This window comes from Euprymna scolopes, chromosome 29, assembly GCF_053919585.1.
Source record: "Euprymna scolopes isolate OS-2025 chromosome 29, ASM5391958v1, whole genome shotgun sequence".
NCBI lineage: Eukaryota > Metazoa > Mollusca > Cephalopoda > Sepiida > Sepiolidae > Euprymna > Euprymna scolopes.
This window is the reverse complement of record NC_136510.1, coordinates 61,787,390-61,809,169: the sequence shown is the minus strand read 5'-3', so window position 1 is coordinate 61,809,169 and position 21,780 is coordinate 61,787,390. Positions and strand designations below refer to the sequence as shown.

Genomic DNA, 21,780 nt, shown 5'->3' with positions numbered 1-21,780 from the left:
ATTGGCACGTATCAAAATCATCCGTTGTCTGCTCTGCTCGTTTGCCGATGCTCGTTGTTCAGGATTTTTACTGTCAAATAATCACCGAATTGAATCGGCATTGCGAGTACGCTGACCTAAGTGTGATCTGTGACGGGGCATTTTAAACGGAAAAAAACTGTTACGCGACCGGTATTTACCAAGAACGACTTTAGATCCAAAGAACAGTCAAAAGGAAAAGGGGTTGTCCTAAGCAGTAAATGGACAAATTACTAATGTACGAATCGAACAAAAGAAAGACTTCTATCGTTTTTTGTTTGTGGTAAATAGGAAAAGTGACGTAACAGTAATCAACGTGAATTTACTGTTTATGTAAAAAAAAATTGAAAAAAATAGTAATGCAAGTAACGTTGGCGGAAAGAAGTTTGTTTAATTTGATCAAAATAAAGAAGTTTGTTTAATATGATCACAATAAAGAAGTTTGTTTAATATGATCAAAATAAAGAAGTTTGTTTAATATGATCAAAATAAAGAAGTTTGTTTAATTTGATCAAAATAATGAAGTTTGTTTAATATGATCAAAATAAAGAAGTTTGTTTAATATGATCAAAATAAAGAAGTTTGTTTAATATGATCAAAATAGAGAAGTTTGTTTAATTTGATCAAAATAAAGAAGTTTGTTTAATTTGATCAAAATAAAGAAGTTTGTTTAATTTGATCAAAATAAAGAAGTTTGTTTAATATTATCAAAATAAAGAAGTTTGTTTAATTTGATCAAAATAAAGAAGTTTGTTTAATTTGATCAAAATAAAGAAGTTTGTTTAATTTGATCAAAATAAAGAAGTTTGTTTAATATTATCAAAATAAAGAAGTTTGTTTAATTTGATCAAAATAAAGAAGTTTGTTAAATTTGATCAAAATAAAGAAGTTTGTTTAATATGATCAAAATAAAGAAGTTTGTTTAATATGATCAAAATAAAGAAGTTTGTTTAATTTGATCAAAATAAAGAAGTTTGTTTAATATGATCAAAATAAAGAAGTTTGTTTAATTTGATCAAAATAATGAAGTTTTTTTAATTTGATCAAAATAAAGAAGTTTGTTTAATATGATCAAAATAGAGAAGTTTGTTTAATATGATCACAATAAAGAAGTTTGTTTAATTTGATCAAAATAAAGAAGTTTGTTTAATATGATCAAAATAAAGAAGTTTGTTTAATATGATCAAAATAAAGAAGTTTGTTTAATTTGATCAAAATAAAGAAGTTTGTTTAATTTGATCAAAATAAAGAAGTTTGTTTAATATGATCAAAATAGAGAAGTTTGTTTAATATGATCAAAATAAAGAAGTTTGTTTAATTTGATCAAAATAAAGAAGTTTGTTTAATTTGATGAAAATAAAGAAGTTTGTTTAATTTGATGAAAATAAAGAAGTTTGTTTAATTTGATCAAAATAAAGAAGTTTGTTTAATATGATCAAAATAAAGAAGTTTGTTTAATATGATCAAAATAGAGAAGTTTGTTTAATATGATCAAAATAAAGAAGTTTGTTTAATATGATCAAAATAAAGAAGAGGATAAAAAAACAAATAAAAAACTGGAAAAGTAAACGACACCGCTAAGTGTAAAAATTAATATATAAAGGATAAGACAGGCTGCATAAAAAAGAAGGAATTAATGTAATGGTTTATATCTAAATGTAAAGTGAACAAACAGTAATGCAAGTGAATTTACTGTTTGTGTAAAAAATAAGGAAGCATATAAAAAAAATTAATTGACGGTGTTTTTTGTTAGCAAGTAAAAACAAACCGGTCGTATATAAATGAGAAAAAAAAATCTATATCGAAATGATATAGCAAACAGTGAGATAAGGTAATTATACACCGTAAATGTTGAAAGTAAGCTGTAAAGAAAATGGAGGAAGTAAAAAAAAAAGTTGGCGGAAAAAAGTGTGTGTGTGTGTGTGTGTGTGTGTGTGTGTGTGTGTGTGTGTATATATATATATATATATATATATATATATATATATATATATATATATATATATATATATATATATAGGGAAAGGCAGGGTACATTTTAAAAAAAGAATAAATTAATACAATTGGTTGTATATAAATGTAAATTGACGAAACAGTAATGCACGCGGATTTACTGTTCATGTAAAAAATAAGGAAGCATTTAGAAAAAATTAAGTTACGGCGGTTTTATGTTAGCCATAAAAAAAATGGTTATATAAAAAGAGAAATGAAAAAAAGAAAAAAAAAAAGAAAAACAACAGTTGAAATTAATCGGCCGTAAATGGAAAGTGACGTCATAGGAAAGGTTTTATGGAATATGGTATTTTTTTTAATTTTTAATATTTAAAAACACAGTTAGGTTAGATAAAATCATTGTTTCCGAATATGATGAAAAACTGAATTTTCTGAAACAGAGTTAAAGAATGCGCAAATACTTGGAGGGAAATTAAAAGCAAGCAACGATATAGATCGTCGGCACGTGTGTGTTTAAATAGAATTTAAAAATAAGTCAAATATACACCGCTAATGGTTTAAGATGATATCTAAAGAAAAAGCAGGCCGAAAAAAGAAATAACAAAAAAAAACAAAAAAAAAACGAATTAATGTAACTGTTTATATCAAAATATGATAGGGCAAGGGGTATACTTAGTGAACGGGAACGGCGTGGAAGAAACCGGAAGTATTTACACTCAGTCCTCGCCCAGTGACGGAAAGTGACGGTGTCGAAAAAAAGTTTTTTTTTTAATATGGTAATATTTTTTACTTTTTAATATTTAAGAAGTTAGGTTAGATACAGTAATTGTTTAAAAATATGTTTACAAACGGACTTGTAAATTTCTAGTTTATCGACTTTGAACAAACCGGACGTTTAATTTTTATATATATATATATATATATATATATATATATATATATATATATATATATATATATATATATATATATATATATTGAGAGAGAGAGAGAGAGAGATTTGTATATATTTGATTTATATATATTAGATTTATAGATATTTGATTTATATATATTTGATTTATATATATTAGATTTATATATATTTGATTTATATATATTTGATTTATATATATTTGATTTGTATATATTTGATTTATATATATTTGATTTATATATATTTGATTTATATATATTTATTTATATATATTTGATGTATATATATTTGATTTATATATATATTTGATTTATATATATATTTGATTTATATATATTTGATGAATATATATTTGATTTAAATATATTTGATTTATATATATTTGATTTATATATATTTGATTTATATATATTTATTCATATATATTTGATTTATATATATTTGATTCATATATATTTGATTTATATATATTTGATTTATATATATTTGATTTATATATATTTGATTTACATATATTTGATTTATATATATTTGATTTATATATATTTGATTTATATATATTTCATTTATATATATTGCATTTATATATATTTGATTTATATATATTTGATTTATATATATTGCATTTATATATATTTGATTTATATATATTTGATTTATATATATTTAATTTATATATATTTAATTTATATATATTTCATTCATATATATTTGATTTATATTTGATTTATATATATTTATTCATATATATTTGATTTATATATATTTGATTTGTATATATTTGATTTGTATATATTTGATTTATATATATTTGATTTATGTATATTTGATTAATATATATTTAATTAATATATATTACATTTATATATATTTAATTTATATATATCTGATTTATATATATTTAATTTATATATATTTAATTCATATATATTTAATTTATATATATTTATTTCTATATATTGTATTTATATATATTTGATTTATATATATGTGATTTATATATATTTGATTTATATATATTTGATTTATAGATTTATTGTATTTATATATATATATCTAATTTATATATATTTGCTTTATATATATTTTATTCATATATATTTGATTTACATATATGTGATTTCTATATATTTTATTTATATATATTTGATTAATATATATTTGATTTCTCTATATTTGATTTATATATATTTGATTTATATATATTTGATTTGTATATATTTGATTTGTATATATTTGATTTATATATATTTGATTTATATATATTTGATTTATATATATTAAATTTATATATATTTAATTTATATATATTTGATTAATATATATTTAATTTATATATATTTAATTCGTATATATTTAATTTATATATATTTATTTCTATATATTGTATTTATATAAATTTGATTTATATATATGTGATTTATATATATTTGATTTATATATATTTGATTCATATCTATTTGATTTATATATATTTGATTCATATATATTTTATTTATATATATTTGATTAATATATATTTGATTAATATATATTTGATTCATATATATTAAATTTGTATATATTTGAATCATATATATTGGATTAATATATATTTGATTCATATATATATTTGATTTATATATATTTGAATCATATATATTGGATTCATATATATTTGATTCATATATATTTGATTTATATATATTTGCTTTATATATATTTGTATTTATATATATTTGCTTTATATATATTTGATTCATATATATTTGATTTATATATATTTGAGTCATATATATATTTGATTTATATATATTTATTCATATATATTTGATTTCTATATATTTGATTCATATATATTTGATTCATATATATTTGATTTATCTATATTTGATTTATATATATTTGATTTATATATATTTTATTCATATATATTTGATTTATATATATTTTATCTATATATATTTGATTTATATATATTTTATTCATATATAATTGATTCATATATATTTGATTTATATATATTTTATTCATATATATTTGATTTATATATATTTGATCTATATATATTTGATTTATATATATTTGAGTTATATATATTTGATTTATATATATATTTGATTCATATATAATTGATTTATATATATTTATTCATATATATTTGATTTATATATATTTTATTTATATATTTTTGATTCATATATATGTGATTTATATATATTTATTCATATATATTTGATTTATATGTATTTGAGTTATATATATTTGGTTTGTATATATTTTCTTTATATATATATTATTCATATATATTTGATTTATATATATGTGATTTATATATTTAAATTTAGATATATTTGATGTAGATATATTTGATTTCTATATATTTGATTTCTATATATTTGATTTATATATATTTGATTATATATATTTGATTTATATATATTTGATTAATATATATTTGAATCATATATATTTTTTATATATATTTGATTCATGTATATTTAATTTATATATATTTAATTTATATATATTTGATTTATATTTATTTATTCATATATATTGGATTCATATATATTTGTATTCATATATATTTGATTTATATATATTTGATTTATATATATCTGATTTATATATATTTGATTTATATACATATGATTTATATATATTTTATTCATATATATTTGATTTATATATATTTAATTTATATATATTTGATTTATATATATTTGATTTATATATATTGATTCATATATATTTGATTTATATATATATTATTTATATATATTTGATTCATATATATTTGATTCCTATATATTTAATTCATATATATTTGATGTATATATATTGTATTCATATATATTTTATTTATATATATTTGATTCATATATATTTGATTTATGTATATTTGATTTATATATATTTGATTTATATATATTTGATTCATATATATTTGCTTTATATATATTTGATTTATATATATTTGCTTTATATATATTTGATTCATATATATTTTATTTATATATATTTGATTCATATATATTTTATTCATATATATTTAATTCATATATATTTGATTTGTATATATTTGATTCATATATATTTCATTTATATATCTTTGCTTTATATATATATTTGATTTATATATATTTGATTTATATATATTTGATATATATATATTTGATTAATATATATTTGATTCATATATATTTTATTTATACATATTTGATTCATATATATTTTATTTATATATATTTAATTCATATATATTAGATTTGTATATATTTGATTCATATTTATTTCATTTATATATCTTTGCTTTATATATATTTGATTTATATATATTTGATTCATATATATTTGATTTATATATATTTGATTCATATGTATTTGATTTATATATTTTTGATTTATATATATTTGCTTTATTTATACTTTATTCATATATATTTGCCTTATATATATTTGATTTAAATATATTGGATTCATATATATTTGATTTATATATATTTGATTCATATATATTTGCTTTATATATATTTTATTCATATATATTTTATTTTTATATACTTGATTTGTATATATTTGATTTATATATATTTGATTTATATATATTAGATTTGTATATATTTGCTTTGTATATATTTGATTTATATATTTTTGATTCATATATATTTGATATAAATATATTTGATTCATATATATTTGATTCATATATATTTGATTCATATATATTTGATTTATATATATTTGATCTATATATTTTTGATTCATATATATTTGATTTATATATATTTGATTCATACATATTTGCTTTATATACATTTTAGTTATATATATTTTATTTATATATATTTGATTTGTATTTATTTGATTTACATATATTTGATTCATATATATTTGATTTATATATATTTGATTTGTATATATTTGATTCATATATATTTGATTCATATATATTTGATTTATATATATTTGATTTATATATATATGATTTATATATATTTTGATTTATATATATTTTATTTATATATATTTTATTTATATATATTAGATTTGTATATTTTTGCTTTATATATATTTGATTTATATATATTTGATTTATATATATTAGATTTGTATATATTTGATTCATATATATTTGATTCATATATATTTGATTCATATATATTTTATTTATATATATTTGATTCATATATATTTGATTTATATATATTTGATTTTATATATTTTATTCATATATATTTAATTTGTATATATTTGATTTATATATATTTTATTTATATACATTTGATTTATATATATTTGATTTATATATATTTGATTTGCATATATTTGATTTGTATATATTTGATTTATATATATTTGATTTGTATATATTTGATCCATATATATTTGATTTATATATATTTGATTTATATATATATTTGATTCATATACATCTGATTTATATATATTTGATTTGTATATATTTTATTTGTATATATTTACTTTATATATATTTGATTTATATATATTTTATTCATATATATTTGATTTATATATATTTGTATTCATATATATTTGATTTATATATATTTGATTTATATATATTTGTATTCATATATATTTTATTTATATATATTTAATTTATATATATTTGATTTATATATATTTTATTTATATATATTTGATTCATATATATTTGATTTATATATATTGGATTTATATATATTTGATTCATATATATTTTATTTATATATATTTGATTTATATATATTTGATTTATATATATTTGATTTATATATATTTGATTCATATATATTTGATTTATATATATTTGATTTATATATATTTGAATTATATATATTTGTATTCATTTATATTGTATTGATATATATTTGATTTATATATATTTGTATTTATATATATTTGATTTTTATATATTTGATTTAAATATATTTGATTTATATATATTTGATTTATATATATTTGATTTATATATATTTGATTCATATATATTTGATTTATATATATTGGATTTATATATATTTGATTCATATATATTTGATTTATATATATTTGATTTATATATATTTGATTTATATATATTTGATTTATATATATTTGATTTATGTATATTTGATTTATAAATATTTGATTTATATATATTTGATTCATATATATTTGATTTATATATATTTGATTTATATATATTTGATTTATATATATTTGTATTCATATATATTTGATTTATATATATTTGATTTGTATATATTTGATTTATATATATTTGATTCATATATATTTTATTTATATATATTGTATTTATATATATGTGATTTATATATATATATAATTTATATATATTTGATTTGTATATTAGGAAGATTAATGTATTTGCTCTAATCCAGCGTGGCCCTTTTTGAGGATCTTGATATCCTGTAGCTTTAAAACGGCCTTTTGTCATTTTTTCTCATGGGGAAACAATTAAATAGCAGCAACTGCCTAGATTCGGTTGGGTAGTGCGTTGAGTCTTATAAACAGAATTTTTTGTATCCTGTCTGATGGACTTTTTCAAAATCATGTAAGGTTTTGTAGATAGAATTGTTTGGGACTGTTGCGGATTTGTTGATAGAATTGTTCGGGACCATGCCAGGTTGCATCAATGGAAGTGTTTGATACCATGCCGGAGGTCATATATCGACGGTTATTGTTTGTGTTGAGTTGTGAAGACAAAAGCATTCGATTATCATCATCATCATCATGCGATTATCATCATGATGCTGTGTACCAGCAATTGATTGAGGCAAATGCGTGCGGATTTTGATTGTGTGAAGAAAATACTGCACACAGCGTTTGACTTGAATTCCTTTGCTGTATAGAAGCAGTTTGCAGCATGCGACCTTCAACAAGGTGGAACGATCGATGTCTTTTTGGCAGAACTACGCAGGCTTGCAGTTCTATTTGGCAGCGTATCAGATCAGTGGCTGCAGTGGGCATTTATTGCTGCATCGCCTGAACAAAGAACTATTAGATGAAAAACCTAGATCTGTCGCACATGCTGGTGCACACTTGCACTATTTTAAAGACCTTCACTTAAGTTACAGAGCAGGTTGCATTATGTCGTGTCGACTGAAATTTTTTGTGGTGGGTGGATCCGCCTCTTTTTCCTTGTAAAGCAACACATACTTGGGTTTCCTCAGGATATTTGATGTTGATAGCAAAGCAGGCACAACTTAAATCATTGACACACTCAACGTTCCTTTAGATGTACGGTTTTATCAAATGTGAAACTATAATGACGTGAAAATTTAGGTTAATTGCAAAATAATTTTCATTAAAATAAAGTTTGTGATGTATAACATCTCTCTGTGCAATGATCTGTTTTGAAACATGATAAATGCAGATAATAACTTGGTGTATCCTTTTATTTTTTAGGCATGTCTGATATTCCTTACTGTTTTGATTATTGGTTCGACAAGAATGTAAGTAATCTTTTAACACTATTGCCGTAATGATATTTATTGCTCGTTACTAATTTGATTTGGATCTGTTTCATTTCCATGTTTTATTTGTATTTTCTTACAGAACGTCAACTCTGAATCCTTACTTTTGTGCGGTTTGGATTCGGGTACAGTTGGACTTTTCTATTTTAAGAAACCAGTAACGCAATTATTTGAAACCCCGTTTAAGAACGATGCTGGTGCATTAAAAGTCTTCATGCAGGTAAATATAGAGTTACATTCAAACAACTTTTGATTGTTCATCAAAATTAAATTCAACCAGAAATTAATGTACAACTAAGTTGAATTTGTCTTGATAAAAACAATTCTACACTTATTCCTATTTCTAGATATTTCATAGATAGTAAACTAGAAAAAAATAAGTAAAATAGAAAAAGCGAAAATAGTTGGTAGAGTTTAGATATTGATACTTTTATTACACGCCCATCAGTTGTTTTGAATAGATATGTTTTCTCAAAGGGGTCAAGAAGAATCAGCTACAATAGTGTCAATGTTGACGTAAACTAATACGAATAAAAATGTATTGATTAACTGCGGTGATCCTGAGTTTAATATAATTTATTCGCTAATAATAATAATAATAATAATAATAATAATAATAATAGAAGTAGTAGTATTAGTAGTAGTAGTAGTAGTAATAATAATAATAATAAAAACAACAACAACAACAACAAATAATAATAATAATAATAATAATAATAATAATAATAATAATAATAATAATAATAAAGTCCATCAAACACTACATCGACAAAACTGCAGAATCACCGATGTGTAATGAAAGGGAAGAAACATTAGCACATATTGTATCAGAATATCAATCTAAAAAATGGAGACACGACAAAGTTACTCAGATCCTACACTGGAATATATGCAAACTCTATGCATTAGACCACAATGCGAAGTGGTCTGAGCATAAAGCAAAAGTGGTGCAGGAAAACGACAATGTCAAACTTCTTTGGGATATGCACATACAGACATATAAGGTCCTTGAACACACCAGACCTGATATAATTTTAATAAATAAAAGCAAGAGAACTTGCTCAATTATTGACGTAGCTTGCCCTCTCGATACCAAAGTGCAAGAGAAAGAACAAGAAAAAATAAATAAATACCAAGATCTAAAATGGGAATTAGTTAGACTCTGGGAATGTAAAGAAGTCAAGGTGATTCCCATTGTGATTGGAATGCTTAAGACTATAACAAAAAGCCACCACAAATGGCTTAATCAGATTTACAAGACAATTTCTTTTACAATCTTACAAAAGGCTTGCCTATTGGGAACAACGAAAGTGTTAAGGTATAGCTTGAATGATTAAAAAGTAAAAAAAATAAAAAATAAAAATAAAAAAAACATCATAAAGTTAAGAATTTTATGAAACAATAATAATATATCAACCACTTAAACTGTACGACAGGCAAGGTGATTTCCATTGTAATAAAAAGCTTAGGAACATGATAAAAAAGCCACTATAAATTACTTAATCAGATTGACAAGACAATTTCTTTTACAATTTTGCGAAAGGTTTGCCCGTTAGAAACGGCGATAATATTAATACAGCTTAAATGTTTAAAGTCAAAGCAATTGACCTGATGTTTAAGAAAGAAAATCCAACTAAAAACATCCAAAGGTTGAGACTACAATAATAATAATAATAATAATAATAATAATAATAATAATAATAATAATAGCAAAAGTAATAATAATAGTAATAATAATAATAATAATAATAATAATAATAATAATAACAACAGTAATAATAATAGTAATAATAATAATAATGGCAATAATAATAATAACAATAATAACAATAATAATAATAACAATAATAAAACTTCGAAAAAAGAATGGCAGAAACTGGAATCAGAGGAATAACTACAAAAATACAACGCCTAACAATAATGAAAACGGCTGAAATATTAAGGAAAACCCTAGAATATGGGGAATAACACAAGACAATATAACAAAAAAGCGTTACAGAGAACGAAGAACGCCGAAGCTGCATATCTACAAGTTCTACACCACTATCATGCATCCCCTCATTGTCTCATCACCGTCCCCCCCCCAATAGAAATTGAAAATCCATGGATTAAGGAAATCAACAAAACCCCTTCTATATATTCCTTTTGTCAAACAATAAATTCTTAATTCGAATATATGTGCCTATATAATCACTAAACTTATATATTAAATATTGAGCTTCTCTTTTTTGGCTAGTATCACCCTGAAAGTATTACTTCAAGTAATATCTATCAGGATCTTTCATCTGATTTCTAATCAGTGTCTTATCTCAATATATATATATATATATATATATATATATATATATATATATATATATATACATATATATATATATATATATATATATATATATATATATATATATATATATATATATATATATATATATATATATGAAAACAATAGGAGTGGGAAATGAAGTCACAGAACTATATATTGGTGGATATAGATCGGTTAATTTATTCAATAAGGGAATACAATCGATTAGTTGGGGGATAGAAGGAACTCTTTATGCCAAGGCATTTCGAAGCCTAATGCTTCACATCAGAAGAGTAGAGAAGATGCTAGGTAACATAGTGGGGATGCGGCGTCTAGCGTTGGATTCATTAGGAACGAAATAAATCAAAACAAATTAAAATTATAGATGATGTTGGGGGTCGAATTCTAAATAAAGGAGGAGCGTATTATATATAGTGTAATGCAGAAAGGTGCATAGAGTCTTTATCATAGTCTTAAGTGTATGTAGTATATGCTTTAAGGTTGAAGTTGGGGTTTAACTGGATGTGTGGTGGTTCTAATTTAACGGCGTGTAAGGTGTCTATTATCTATGGACATCTTTTTACAGATGCAAACGAGATGACAACATCACTATGAATTAGTGTATACTTTTGGGAGGGATATTATGGTGGTGATTTAAGGCAAAAAGGGTGGGTCTGAGTGGGTAGTTATAAGGCTATAATACTGGATTTCAAAGTACACTATATGCTAAGTAATATGTGGCAGTATTTCTGTGTTTTCTTTTTTATAAGACAAAGGTAGAGAGATAGAGTAGCAAGTTCTTCGGAGGTGTCTAACAGGACAAAATAGATTTTTGGATATGGATGATTGGCGTGGTGGAGTAATAGGGGGAATACTATTGACCATAATAATATTAATAATAACAACAATAATAACGACGATGGTAATGACAATAAAAATGATCATGATAGTAGCGATAATAATAGCAATGACGACGATAATAATAATAATAATAATAATAATAATAATAATAATAACTAGAAGTTGAGTAAAATTAAGGGGTACAGATAAAGGCAAGGTCCAAGACACATGAAATATATTTAAGGGATAGAGGGTGAAGGGTGAAGTAAAAAGAACAACAAAAAAAAGAAAGAAAGAAGAGGCGATAATATATATATATATATATATATATATATATATATATATATATATATATATATATAGTGATGATCATATTTATTGGCACGGTAAAATAAAAGTTAAATTTTGTCTAATAAATTCTAAAAAAGGGATTAAATTAAAGAAAATAACAAAGTATATTATGTATTTTTAACTGGCCTTTCCGATGCAGCAATCGGATTTTAGAAAAAATAAATAACAAAGGAACAACAAACATAATTGCAAAAAACCCTTGTTCAAAATTATTGGCACGGCTTTGTTTTTCTTTTAGTATCAGTATAATATCAATCAATTTCCGGTTTACGTGCTTTCTGAACTTTTTTATAGCCATATTATGCTTGTTTAACGCTAATTCAGTGAATAATTTTTTTCAGATAATTTTTAGATAGCGATTTATTTAAACTATTATAAGTGACTAAATTATAATTTTCAATCGCCATGGTTAAAACTAAGGAACACAGCGAATACGTCAGGAAGCTTGTTGTAGCATGCCATACCAATGGGGAGGGCTATGATAAGATTTCAAAGAAGCTAAACCTTCCCAAATCCACTGTTAGAGCCATAATAAACAAGTTCAAATCGCAAGGCCACGTTATGAGTTTAGAGGGTAGAGGGAGAAAAAGGATTCTTTCTCCAAGAGATGAACGGAAAATTGTTCGACAAGTAAAACAAAACTCAAGGATCTCTGTTGGGGAGATTGTTGATGAACAGAGCACCTCTGGAGTGAATGTATCTCGACATACAGTTGGTAGAGTTTTGAAGAGAGCTGGTTTAAAAGCATGTCGTCCGAGAAAGACTCCCTTATTGAAGCCTATGCACCTGAAAGCAAGGCTAGCCTTTGCAAAACGTCATATTGATAAAGATGTTGCATTCTGGAAACGTGTTCTATGGACTGACGAAACGAAAATAGAGTTATTTGGCCATAATAAAGTGTCTTATATTTACAGAAAATCTGGCGAAGCTTTCCTGCCTAAGAACACCATACCCACAGTGAAGCACGGTGGAGGCAGTTTGATGTTTTGGGGATCCTTTGCTGCCTCTGGACCAGGGCGACTTGTTAAGGTCACAGGTAGCATAAAAAAGGAAGATTATGTTAAAATATTGGATGAAAACCTGAAAGACTCTGCTAAAGAGCTCTCACTTGGTCGTCGTTGGTGGTTCATGCAAGATAATGACCCAAAGCATTCGGCTAAACTGACTAAGAAATGGCTTGAGGACAATCATATTAATGTTTTGGAGTGGCCATCATAAAGCCCAGACCTTAATCCAATTGAAAATTTATGGAGAACATTAAAATTGAGGGTAATGCAAAGGAAGCCTAAGAATCTTATTCAATTGGAGGATTATTGTCAGGAAGAGTGGGCTAAAATTACTACTGAAGAGTGCAACAACTTGGTTGTAAACTATGAAAAGCGACTGAGGAAGGTAATCAAGGCCAAAGGCTATACAATTGATTATTAAATAAATCGTGCTAATAATTTTGAACAAGGGTTTTTTGCAATTATGTTTGTTGTTCCTTTGTTATTTATTTTTTCTAAAATCCGATTGCTGCATCGGAAAGGCCAGTTAAAAATACATAATATACTTTGTTATTTTCTTTAATTTAATCCCGTTTTTAGAATTTATTAGACAAAATTTAACTTTTATTTTACCGTGCCAATAAATATGATCATCACTGTATATATATATATATATATATATATATATATATATATATATATATATATATATATATATATATATATATAATAAGATAAAAGAACAAAAAAATATAAAAATAAAAAATTCTTGGTTGCGTTAAAAGGGGGCAGAGTTGGATACCTAATGAGGTATAAGGGATTAGAGTAGTGCATATGCACACATACATATATACACACACACACACACACACACATATATATATATATATATATATATATATTCAGTAATGTGATTGATAATTTAAAATTCAAATTAGAATTAAATTAAAAATCCGTTTCACAAGAAGGAACAACAACAAAGTCAATAATTTGTACGATCGTTTCGGAAAACAATGTTTTTATTGTGGTAGACATTAAGCCACGGACAATAATTTTTACATATAGTATTTAAAAAATAACAAAGTTTCCTCATCAGCAAAAGTATTGGGAAGGGTTTTTAATATATGTAAAAGGCACCATAAATAAACCTAGCATTAAAAGTAAGGCAGATGTATCTTTTGATTCTTCGCCTTTTGAAATCAATAATCAACGACAAAGCATTCATATGGATGTTAATTGTAGCTTTTAAACTTATGAAGCAGGACATAAACAACAGAATACATACATGGTCGTTTCTAAACGAGAAAAAAGTAATTTCTAAGTGTGGTTTCCTTGAACTGTTTTTTTTATTCTTAGAGATATGTTGAGGATAGACATACCTCTAATCCGTTTAAATATCCGTGTTTGTCTTGCAGATTTTTCTTTTTATATAGTTCTTTTTATATTATATTTATTTTATTTTATATTAAGGTATGGATGAATTCAAAATATAACCTTTACTTTTCAAATATTCATAGTCTGTGAGAATGAAAAAAAAACACCCACATTTCTTATTTCAGGATTTGAAATCCCAGCATTCCAAGTGGGTGCGTTATTCATGTTTGACTTGTATTCACACTGAAATGATACGACAAGTGAAATATGTTCCGGATAATGCCACAATAATCTCTTCCAGTGGATGCCCAAACAGTTCTCTTGTTATCTCGGATATATACAGATTTAAGCAGACGTATGTTTTTAAGCTTCCCAAGGTAAAAACTTTCATTAAATAGCGATATTTGATTGATTTATATTTTTCCTTTAATTTTGACCTTCGTTTCAAAACTCGTTTCCTTCTGTTTATAATTGATTTTTGACAATGCTGTTTGTAGTGTAACATTATCAATTTAAATATAAAACTTATCTTTCAATCCAAGGGTCGGTAACTCATTCGGATCGTGTTATAATGACGGGCTAGACGAAGGCCATAATTGAAAATTAAGAAAAATTACATCTGCAAATCTCTGCCAACCTAAATGTTTAAAACCATAATTAAAATAAACATTAAGAAATCAGAAAAAAAAACAAAATCTAAAATTCAAAGCACATAACAAAAATTAATTTTCCTCAAGAAACATCAAAATACTTCCTAGCGATAAAATCAACCAAAGTGAAATGGATGAAATTCTGACCTGGATGTTTGAAACTTATTGAAAATTGTACAACAAATGAACCAATTACACAAAAACAAAAACGAAACACATATACCCATACATACAAGTACAAATAGCTGCAAACATATACATTTGCGTACATGTGCGATATTATCCACACATTCATGAGGCATGTAAACATAATGTGTGTATGTTTAACCGTCTTTAGATTTCTCCTATCTTATCTGGCTTTTTATCTTTTAATGTAACCAAGGTTCATAAATATGTATCCATTATTTAACATTGAACACAGGCAATGCGACCTGGTAAAACAAGTCTCATGAAAGACAACTGACAAATAGTATAATATTTTAATCCACTTAGATAAGTAGCCATTCTATAGAAAACGACATATAACACATTTTATTGGAGGTCAATGATATAGATCAATTGAGAAATATTGACAGATCCGTATGTTCACGTTTAATCACAAGTGTTGAATCTACATGAAAATAATTCATATTAAAACAGATGAATGTAATAGTCAAAGAATACTATTTATTCAGATGCAAGCATTGTTAACATTATTTTTTATAAATGCATACGAGGGGCGTGCAATAAGTAATACCCTTGACCCACTTCCAGTTGTCTGATCTAGCTGAAATTTTGCATGTGCAATGATTTATATCTCTACGGGTTTTGTGGCAAATTACAGCTCTGAACTAATTTTGTTTCTGTTTTACAGGAGTTTGAACTGAGTCAGGTGTGAAATGGAGCCTGTTGAATGTCGAGCAGTGATCCAGTTTTTGTATTTGAAAGGACGCACACCACAGGAGACTTTTGATGAAATGAAAGAAACTTATGGTGATAATGTCCCATCATATGACTTTGTAAAATGCTGACATCGTGAATTCAAACATGGCCGGAAGTCTGTGGAAACAGCTCCCAGACCTGGTCGCCCCGCTTCTGCCATTGATGAGGCATCTGTCCGTCAAGTTAAGGCTGCCATTTTGGAAGATCGGCGCATTACTATTTACTAAATAGCCCAAGATGTCAAGATTAGTACAGGGTCTGTGGAAACTATCATTCGCGATCATTTGCATATGCATAAGGTGTCTGCCAGATGGATTCCTAGGTTGCTCACACCATTCCAGAAGCGAGAATACGTCGAGTGCTCGAGGATGAATTTGGAGATGTGCTAAGAAGATTAGTCAAAGTTTTTCAAATGACTAATCACCCAGGATAGAACCTGGGTCCATCACTATGATCTAGAGACCAAAGCCCAGTCAATGCAGTGGAAGCACTTGGAATCACCACCTCCAAAGAAGGCAAGGGTGCAGTCCTCCGCTGGTAAGGTCATGCTCACAGTCTTCTGGGACCAGGACGGAGTAGTGATGACAGATTTCATGGCAAAGGGTACTACAATTACAGGAGCCTATTATGCTTCACTTTAGAGGAAATTAAGGGAAGCTATTAAAATCAAGAGGCGGGGGAAGATCAGCAAATGTACCCTCCTCCTGCAGGACAACGCTCCGGTCCACAACTCGCATGTCGCCAGATCAGAAGCACAGGCGTGTGGTTATGAAATCCTACCCTATCCTCCCTACTCTCCTGATCTTGTACCCTCTGACTTTCACCTCTTCCCAGCCATGAAGTTGTTTTTGAAAGGAAAGTGTTTCCCAGATGATGCAGCCTTGATTTCTGAAGTCATGTCGTGGTTGGAGGACAAAAACGGTCTCCAGAGCTGCATCAAACGATGGGAGAAATGCATAACTCTGGGTGGTTCCTATGTAGAGAAAGACTAATAACTGTGCCAAGTTTCGTTGCTCTACTGCTATGGGAAGTGGGTCAGGGGCATTATTTATTGCACACTCCTCGTAACATCGGTGTTAAGCTATCACCAATAACCAAATAATGGGAAAGTTGGTCATTTTATTAATTGAGAGTGCCTCTATCTTTATGTTTCCACAACACAAGCTTTTTTTTCTTTTTCAGATGCAATAATATGATTATAACATTGCATTTATAAACAGAGTTTTACCTTGAAGTAGTAAATTTAAATGATTCATATAAAATTTGATTTTTTAAAGCTTATTGTAATCACAATCAATGGTAGGGAAAAGGGGCTTTGTTACTGCAGGATCACATGTTATCCTTGGAAATTACTCATAAACTTATTCGTTGCATATTTTAAAACTAAACATTAATCACAAGTGACTTTTCCAGGGCATTTATCGTCAAGCCCAAATATCAGCTGACGTGATATTGTAAACAAACACTAACGGGATTTGATGAAAGATATTTTCATTATTATTATTATTATTATTATTATTATTATTATTATTATTAATTTGAATTAGTCCACCGGGCAAATTATTCCTCGTAATATAATCAAGATTGATTCTATACACGCGCAATCTGCATAAATTAAAATATCATGTTTAAGTGTACAGTACGACCGGGCAACGCCGGGCGTCCAGCTAGTATCTCATAATCCTTTTACTTGTGTTCAATAAAATTGGTTCTCTCTATCCGTTCACATGTGTTTTTCCTCTTTAATTTCTGTTTATTCCTATTCTTTTTCACTGACAATGCAACTCACAACAGATACGCTTCCACCAAAAGCAATCATGTAATTAACTCGGATCCGGCCGAGTACAGATCGTCAAATAAATTAAACTACTAGCGACTTCACGATATTTTCTAGGATCGATTATGTCATTGGGGTTATTGTCGATTGAATCCAACTGTTCACATGGTGTTGTCCTGGGTTAACAGTCAAATATGTCCAACCTTACTAGTACTTTTATTGTTGCTTTTTCTTTTTTGGCTCATTTGTATATAATCTTCAGTTATGTTAAAATCTATCTCTAAGAAATGAAGTTTTCCTAGGTCTTTCTCTTTGAAATCGAACATATGCATTAGTTTGGTGATGTTAAGTGAATCAATATTATCAGCAGCGATAATTAAATCATCAACTCATGAGATGATAATGATTCTTTCTTATCATTGTGACGTATACGCAATAATCTATTTGGTTCTGGTGAGGCGATTATACAGAGTCTAGTTCCAGTTTCTGTCCGATTATTTTAGGTCGTATAAGGATGTGTTTAACATACAAACTGGTTCTTAGCTTGTTTTCCATTTTACTTCAAATCCCTCTGGTTGCTGCACCTAGATTTTATGATCGATTGGGGCATGCTATTTTCTCATCCATTTGATGGACGATAAGATCGTACGAGATAACTATTTGAATTAGTATGCGAACTGATGTCGGTTGTTGAAGAGAAAATTTCTGTATAGTCTACTTCTTTAGTTTGGTTATAGCCCCTTGTGACGGATCTTGCCTTGTATTTAGGGAAACCATCGCAGTTTTCTTTAATTTTATATACTACTTTTTTTTTTCTTCTTTTTTTTATTCAATTTTCACCCCAAACAAGGCACAGTGCCACTTTGAAACAGGGGGGTACTATTAGGGACTTAATTAGCGGGGTCATTATGAAGGGAGATGAGTAGAAAGATGTTTGTTAACATTACACTTGAACTTCTGCATATCAGTGCAGTTGGGAAAGCAGAATCCCAGAAGGGAGTTCCAAAGACCCGCAGTTCTGGGGAAGAAACTATTGGAGTAAAAGGCTTTCTTGCACCTAGGGATCTCTACTGTAAAGGGATGAGACTTAGTAGCTTGTCGGGTTTGTCGGGGGTAGTTACGTCGGGGAGGTACAAGTGTTTGCAGTTCGTCAGAGCATTTACCATTAAAGTATTTGTAGAACAGGCAGAGGGATGCAACATCTCGTCGATGGGACAGAGGCTGAAGCCTAGATGACAGTTCAGGACCTATCAGGTTGGCGACTCTCTTTTGAACCCTGTCCAGGAGCGAGAGACAAGCAGCAGATGCACCAGCCCAAATGTGACAACAGTACTCCATACATGGGCGAATGGTTGCCTTATAGAGGTATAGGATACTGTCAGGCGTAAGTAGTTTTTTAGCACGGTAGAGGGAGCCAACCTTCATGCAGCAGCCTTGGCAATGCTCTCAATGTATCTATTCCAGTTCATATTCCCTGTAAACGTTAGGCCGAGGAGTTTAAAAGAAGTACTTTCAGGCAATGTGTTCTTGCCCATTGCTATTGGTGGTAGAGAAGGTTTATTGTAGTTATTAAAGGAAACAAGTTTAGTCTTAGCAGCATTGAATGTGACCAACCATTTTTGTCCCCATTCCACTACAGATTGGATGTCTTCCTCTAGTGTTTCTGCCATTTCCTTGGATGTTACTACTTACTACTACTTACTCTAGTTCGTAAACGTTATTTTCTTTTAGAGAATCGATTTCCTCCTGCGTTGCTTTGAGTCAGTGATGTGTCACTCAGGAAGCTTCTTTATAGGTATGTGTTACACCATGTGTAGCTTTGTAGCAACAGTAATCAACAGCGTGTGATCACTCCCGTTTTGAACTATTGTCACATAGTCCATTAAGTAGCTAGGTAGTTTGTCTTTCCACCTTAGGCATCTCGGAGTTATCCTCTTCCACGGTATTAGTTGGTTGATCAATACTAGATCGTTTAGGGTCTTCCAATTTAAAATTTTTCATCAAATCTCTTTGAGAAAGATCCTCACCATCGTCACTTGGTGGATATGTTTGATGCCATTGTTGATGAATTTAACTTGCCTGTTTGTACACTTGCCTATTTTCTAGGTAATAGACTAGGTATGCTGGGCTGTTTCTGTCGTATCCGACAAATATTCGATTCTGGCATTTTGGGTCTAGTTTTCCTTTTGTGTTAGACTAGGTATAACACATTGAGACTAGGTATAACACATTTAGACTAGGTATAACACATTGAGACTAGGTATAACACATTTAGACTAGGTATAACACATTGAGACTAGGTATAACACATTGAGACTAGGTATAACACATTTAGACTAGGTATAACACATTGAGACTAGGTATAACACATTGAGACTAGGTATAACACATTGAGACTAGGTATAACACATTGAGACTAGGTATAACACATTTAGACTAGGTATAACACATTTAGACTAGGTATAACACATTGAGACTAGGTATAACACATTGAGACTAGGTATAACACATTGAGACTAGGTATAACACATTGAGACTAGGTATAACACATTTAGACTAGGTATAACACATTGAGACTAGGTATAACACATTGAGACTAGGTATAACACATTGAACCGAAAATGTGCATTTTTGAAAGATTGGGTTTTCTCCCGATTATTTCATAAGTCTGCTTTAAACGATTGTTGACGCACCTGTTTCGTACAACTGTAGATATCATGACAGTGTAAGTCAATAAAGTTTGGAGTAAGCTATTTTCCACGATGCATCTTGCCATTTCAAATAGTGTTCGCCAATTCCTTTTAGCTGTTCTGTTTTGGTGAGATGAGTATGGTGCCAAGGTCTTGTGTTTTATATTATTTTGGCAGAATAATTTTGGAAATTCGTTTGACGTGAACTCTGAACCATTGTCCGATCTGCGTATTTTTATTTTGCTATAGAAAGAAATATCCGCGATAAAATTTTTGGCGGCGAGTGTAGCATCGCTTTTATTTTTGATGAAGTATACAAATACAGCACCAGAGAAATCATTGGTGAATGAGACAGCGCATCTGTTTTCGTTTCTGTCAGCTAGTCCAGGGTTGATTAAATGTAAAATAGTAGTTGCCCGTTTATCAGAGTGCTTATTTCTACTTTAGGAAAATTTTCCTTGAAGGCAAGTGTCACAATTTCTGTTGCTAGTATTTTTTTTATTATTATTTTCCTTTCACTAACTACATCGGGTAGTTT

General features: G+C 26.7%; 1 protein-coding gene across 9 annotated transcripts in view; it reads left to right on the top strand.

Annotated features, from left to right (window-relative positions):
• LOC145252666 (cilia- and flagella-associated protein 337-like) overlaps positions 1 to 21,780 on the top strand; it is a 482,634-nt gene that overhangs the window by 309,343 nt on the left and 151,511 nt on the right. For 8 of the 9 annotated variants that reach the window (XM_080112440.1, XM_080112446.1, XM_080112443.1 and 5 more), the window contains 3 exons: positions 9,284 to 9,330; positions 9,434 to 9,571; positions 15,390 to 15,581. In XM_080112440.1, coding sequence (XP_079968566.1) covers positions 9,284 to 9,330; positions 9,434 to 9,571; positions 15,390 to 15,581 — 377 coding nt within the window. The remainder of the gene's footprint in view (positions 1 to 9,283; positions 9,331 to 9,433; positions 9,572 to 15,389; positions 15,582 to 21,780) is intronic. The other variant, XM_080112445.1, reaches the window with a different exon arrangement.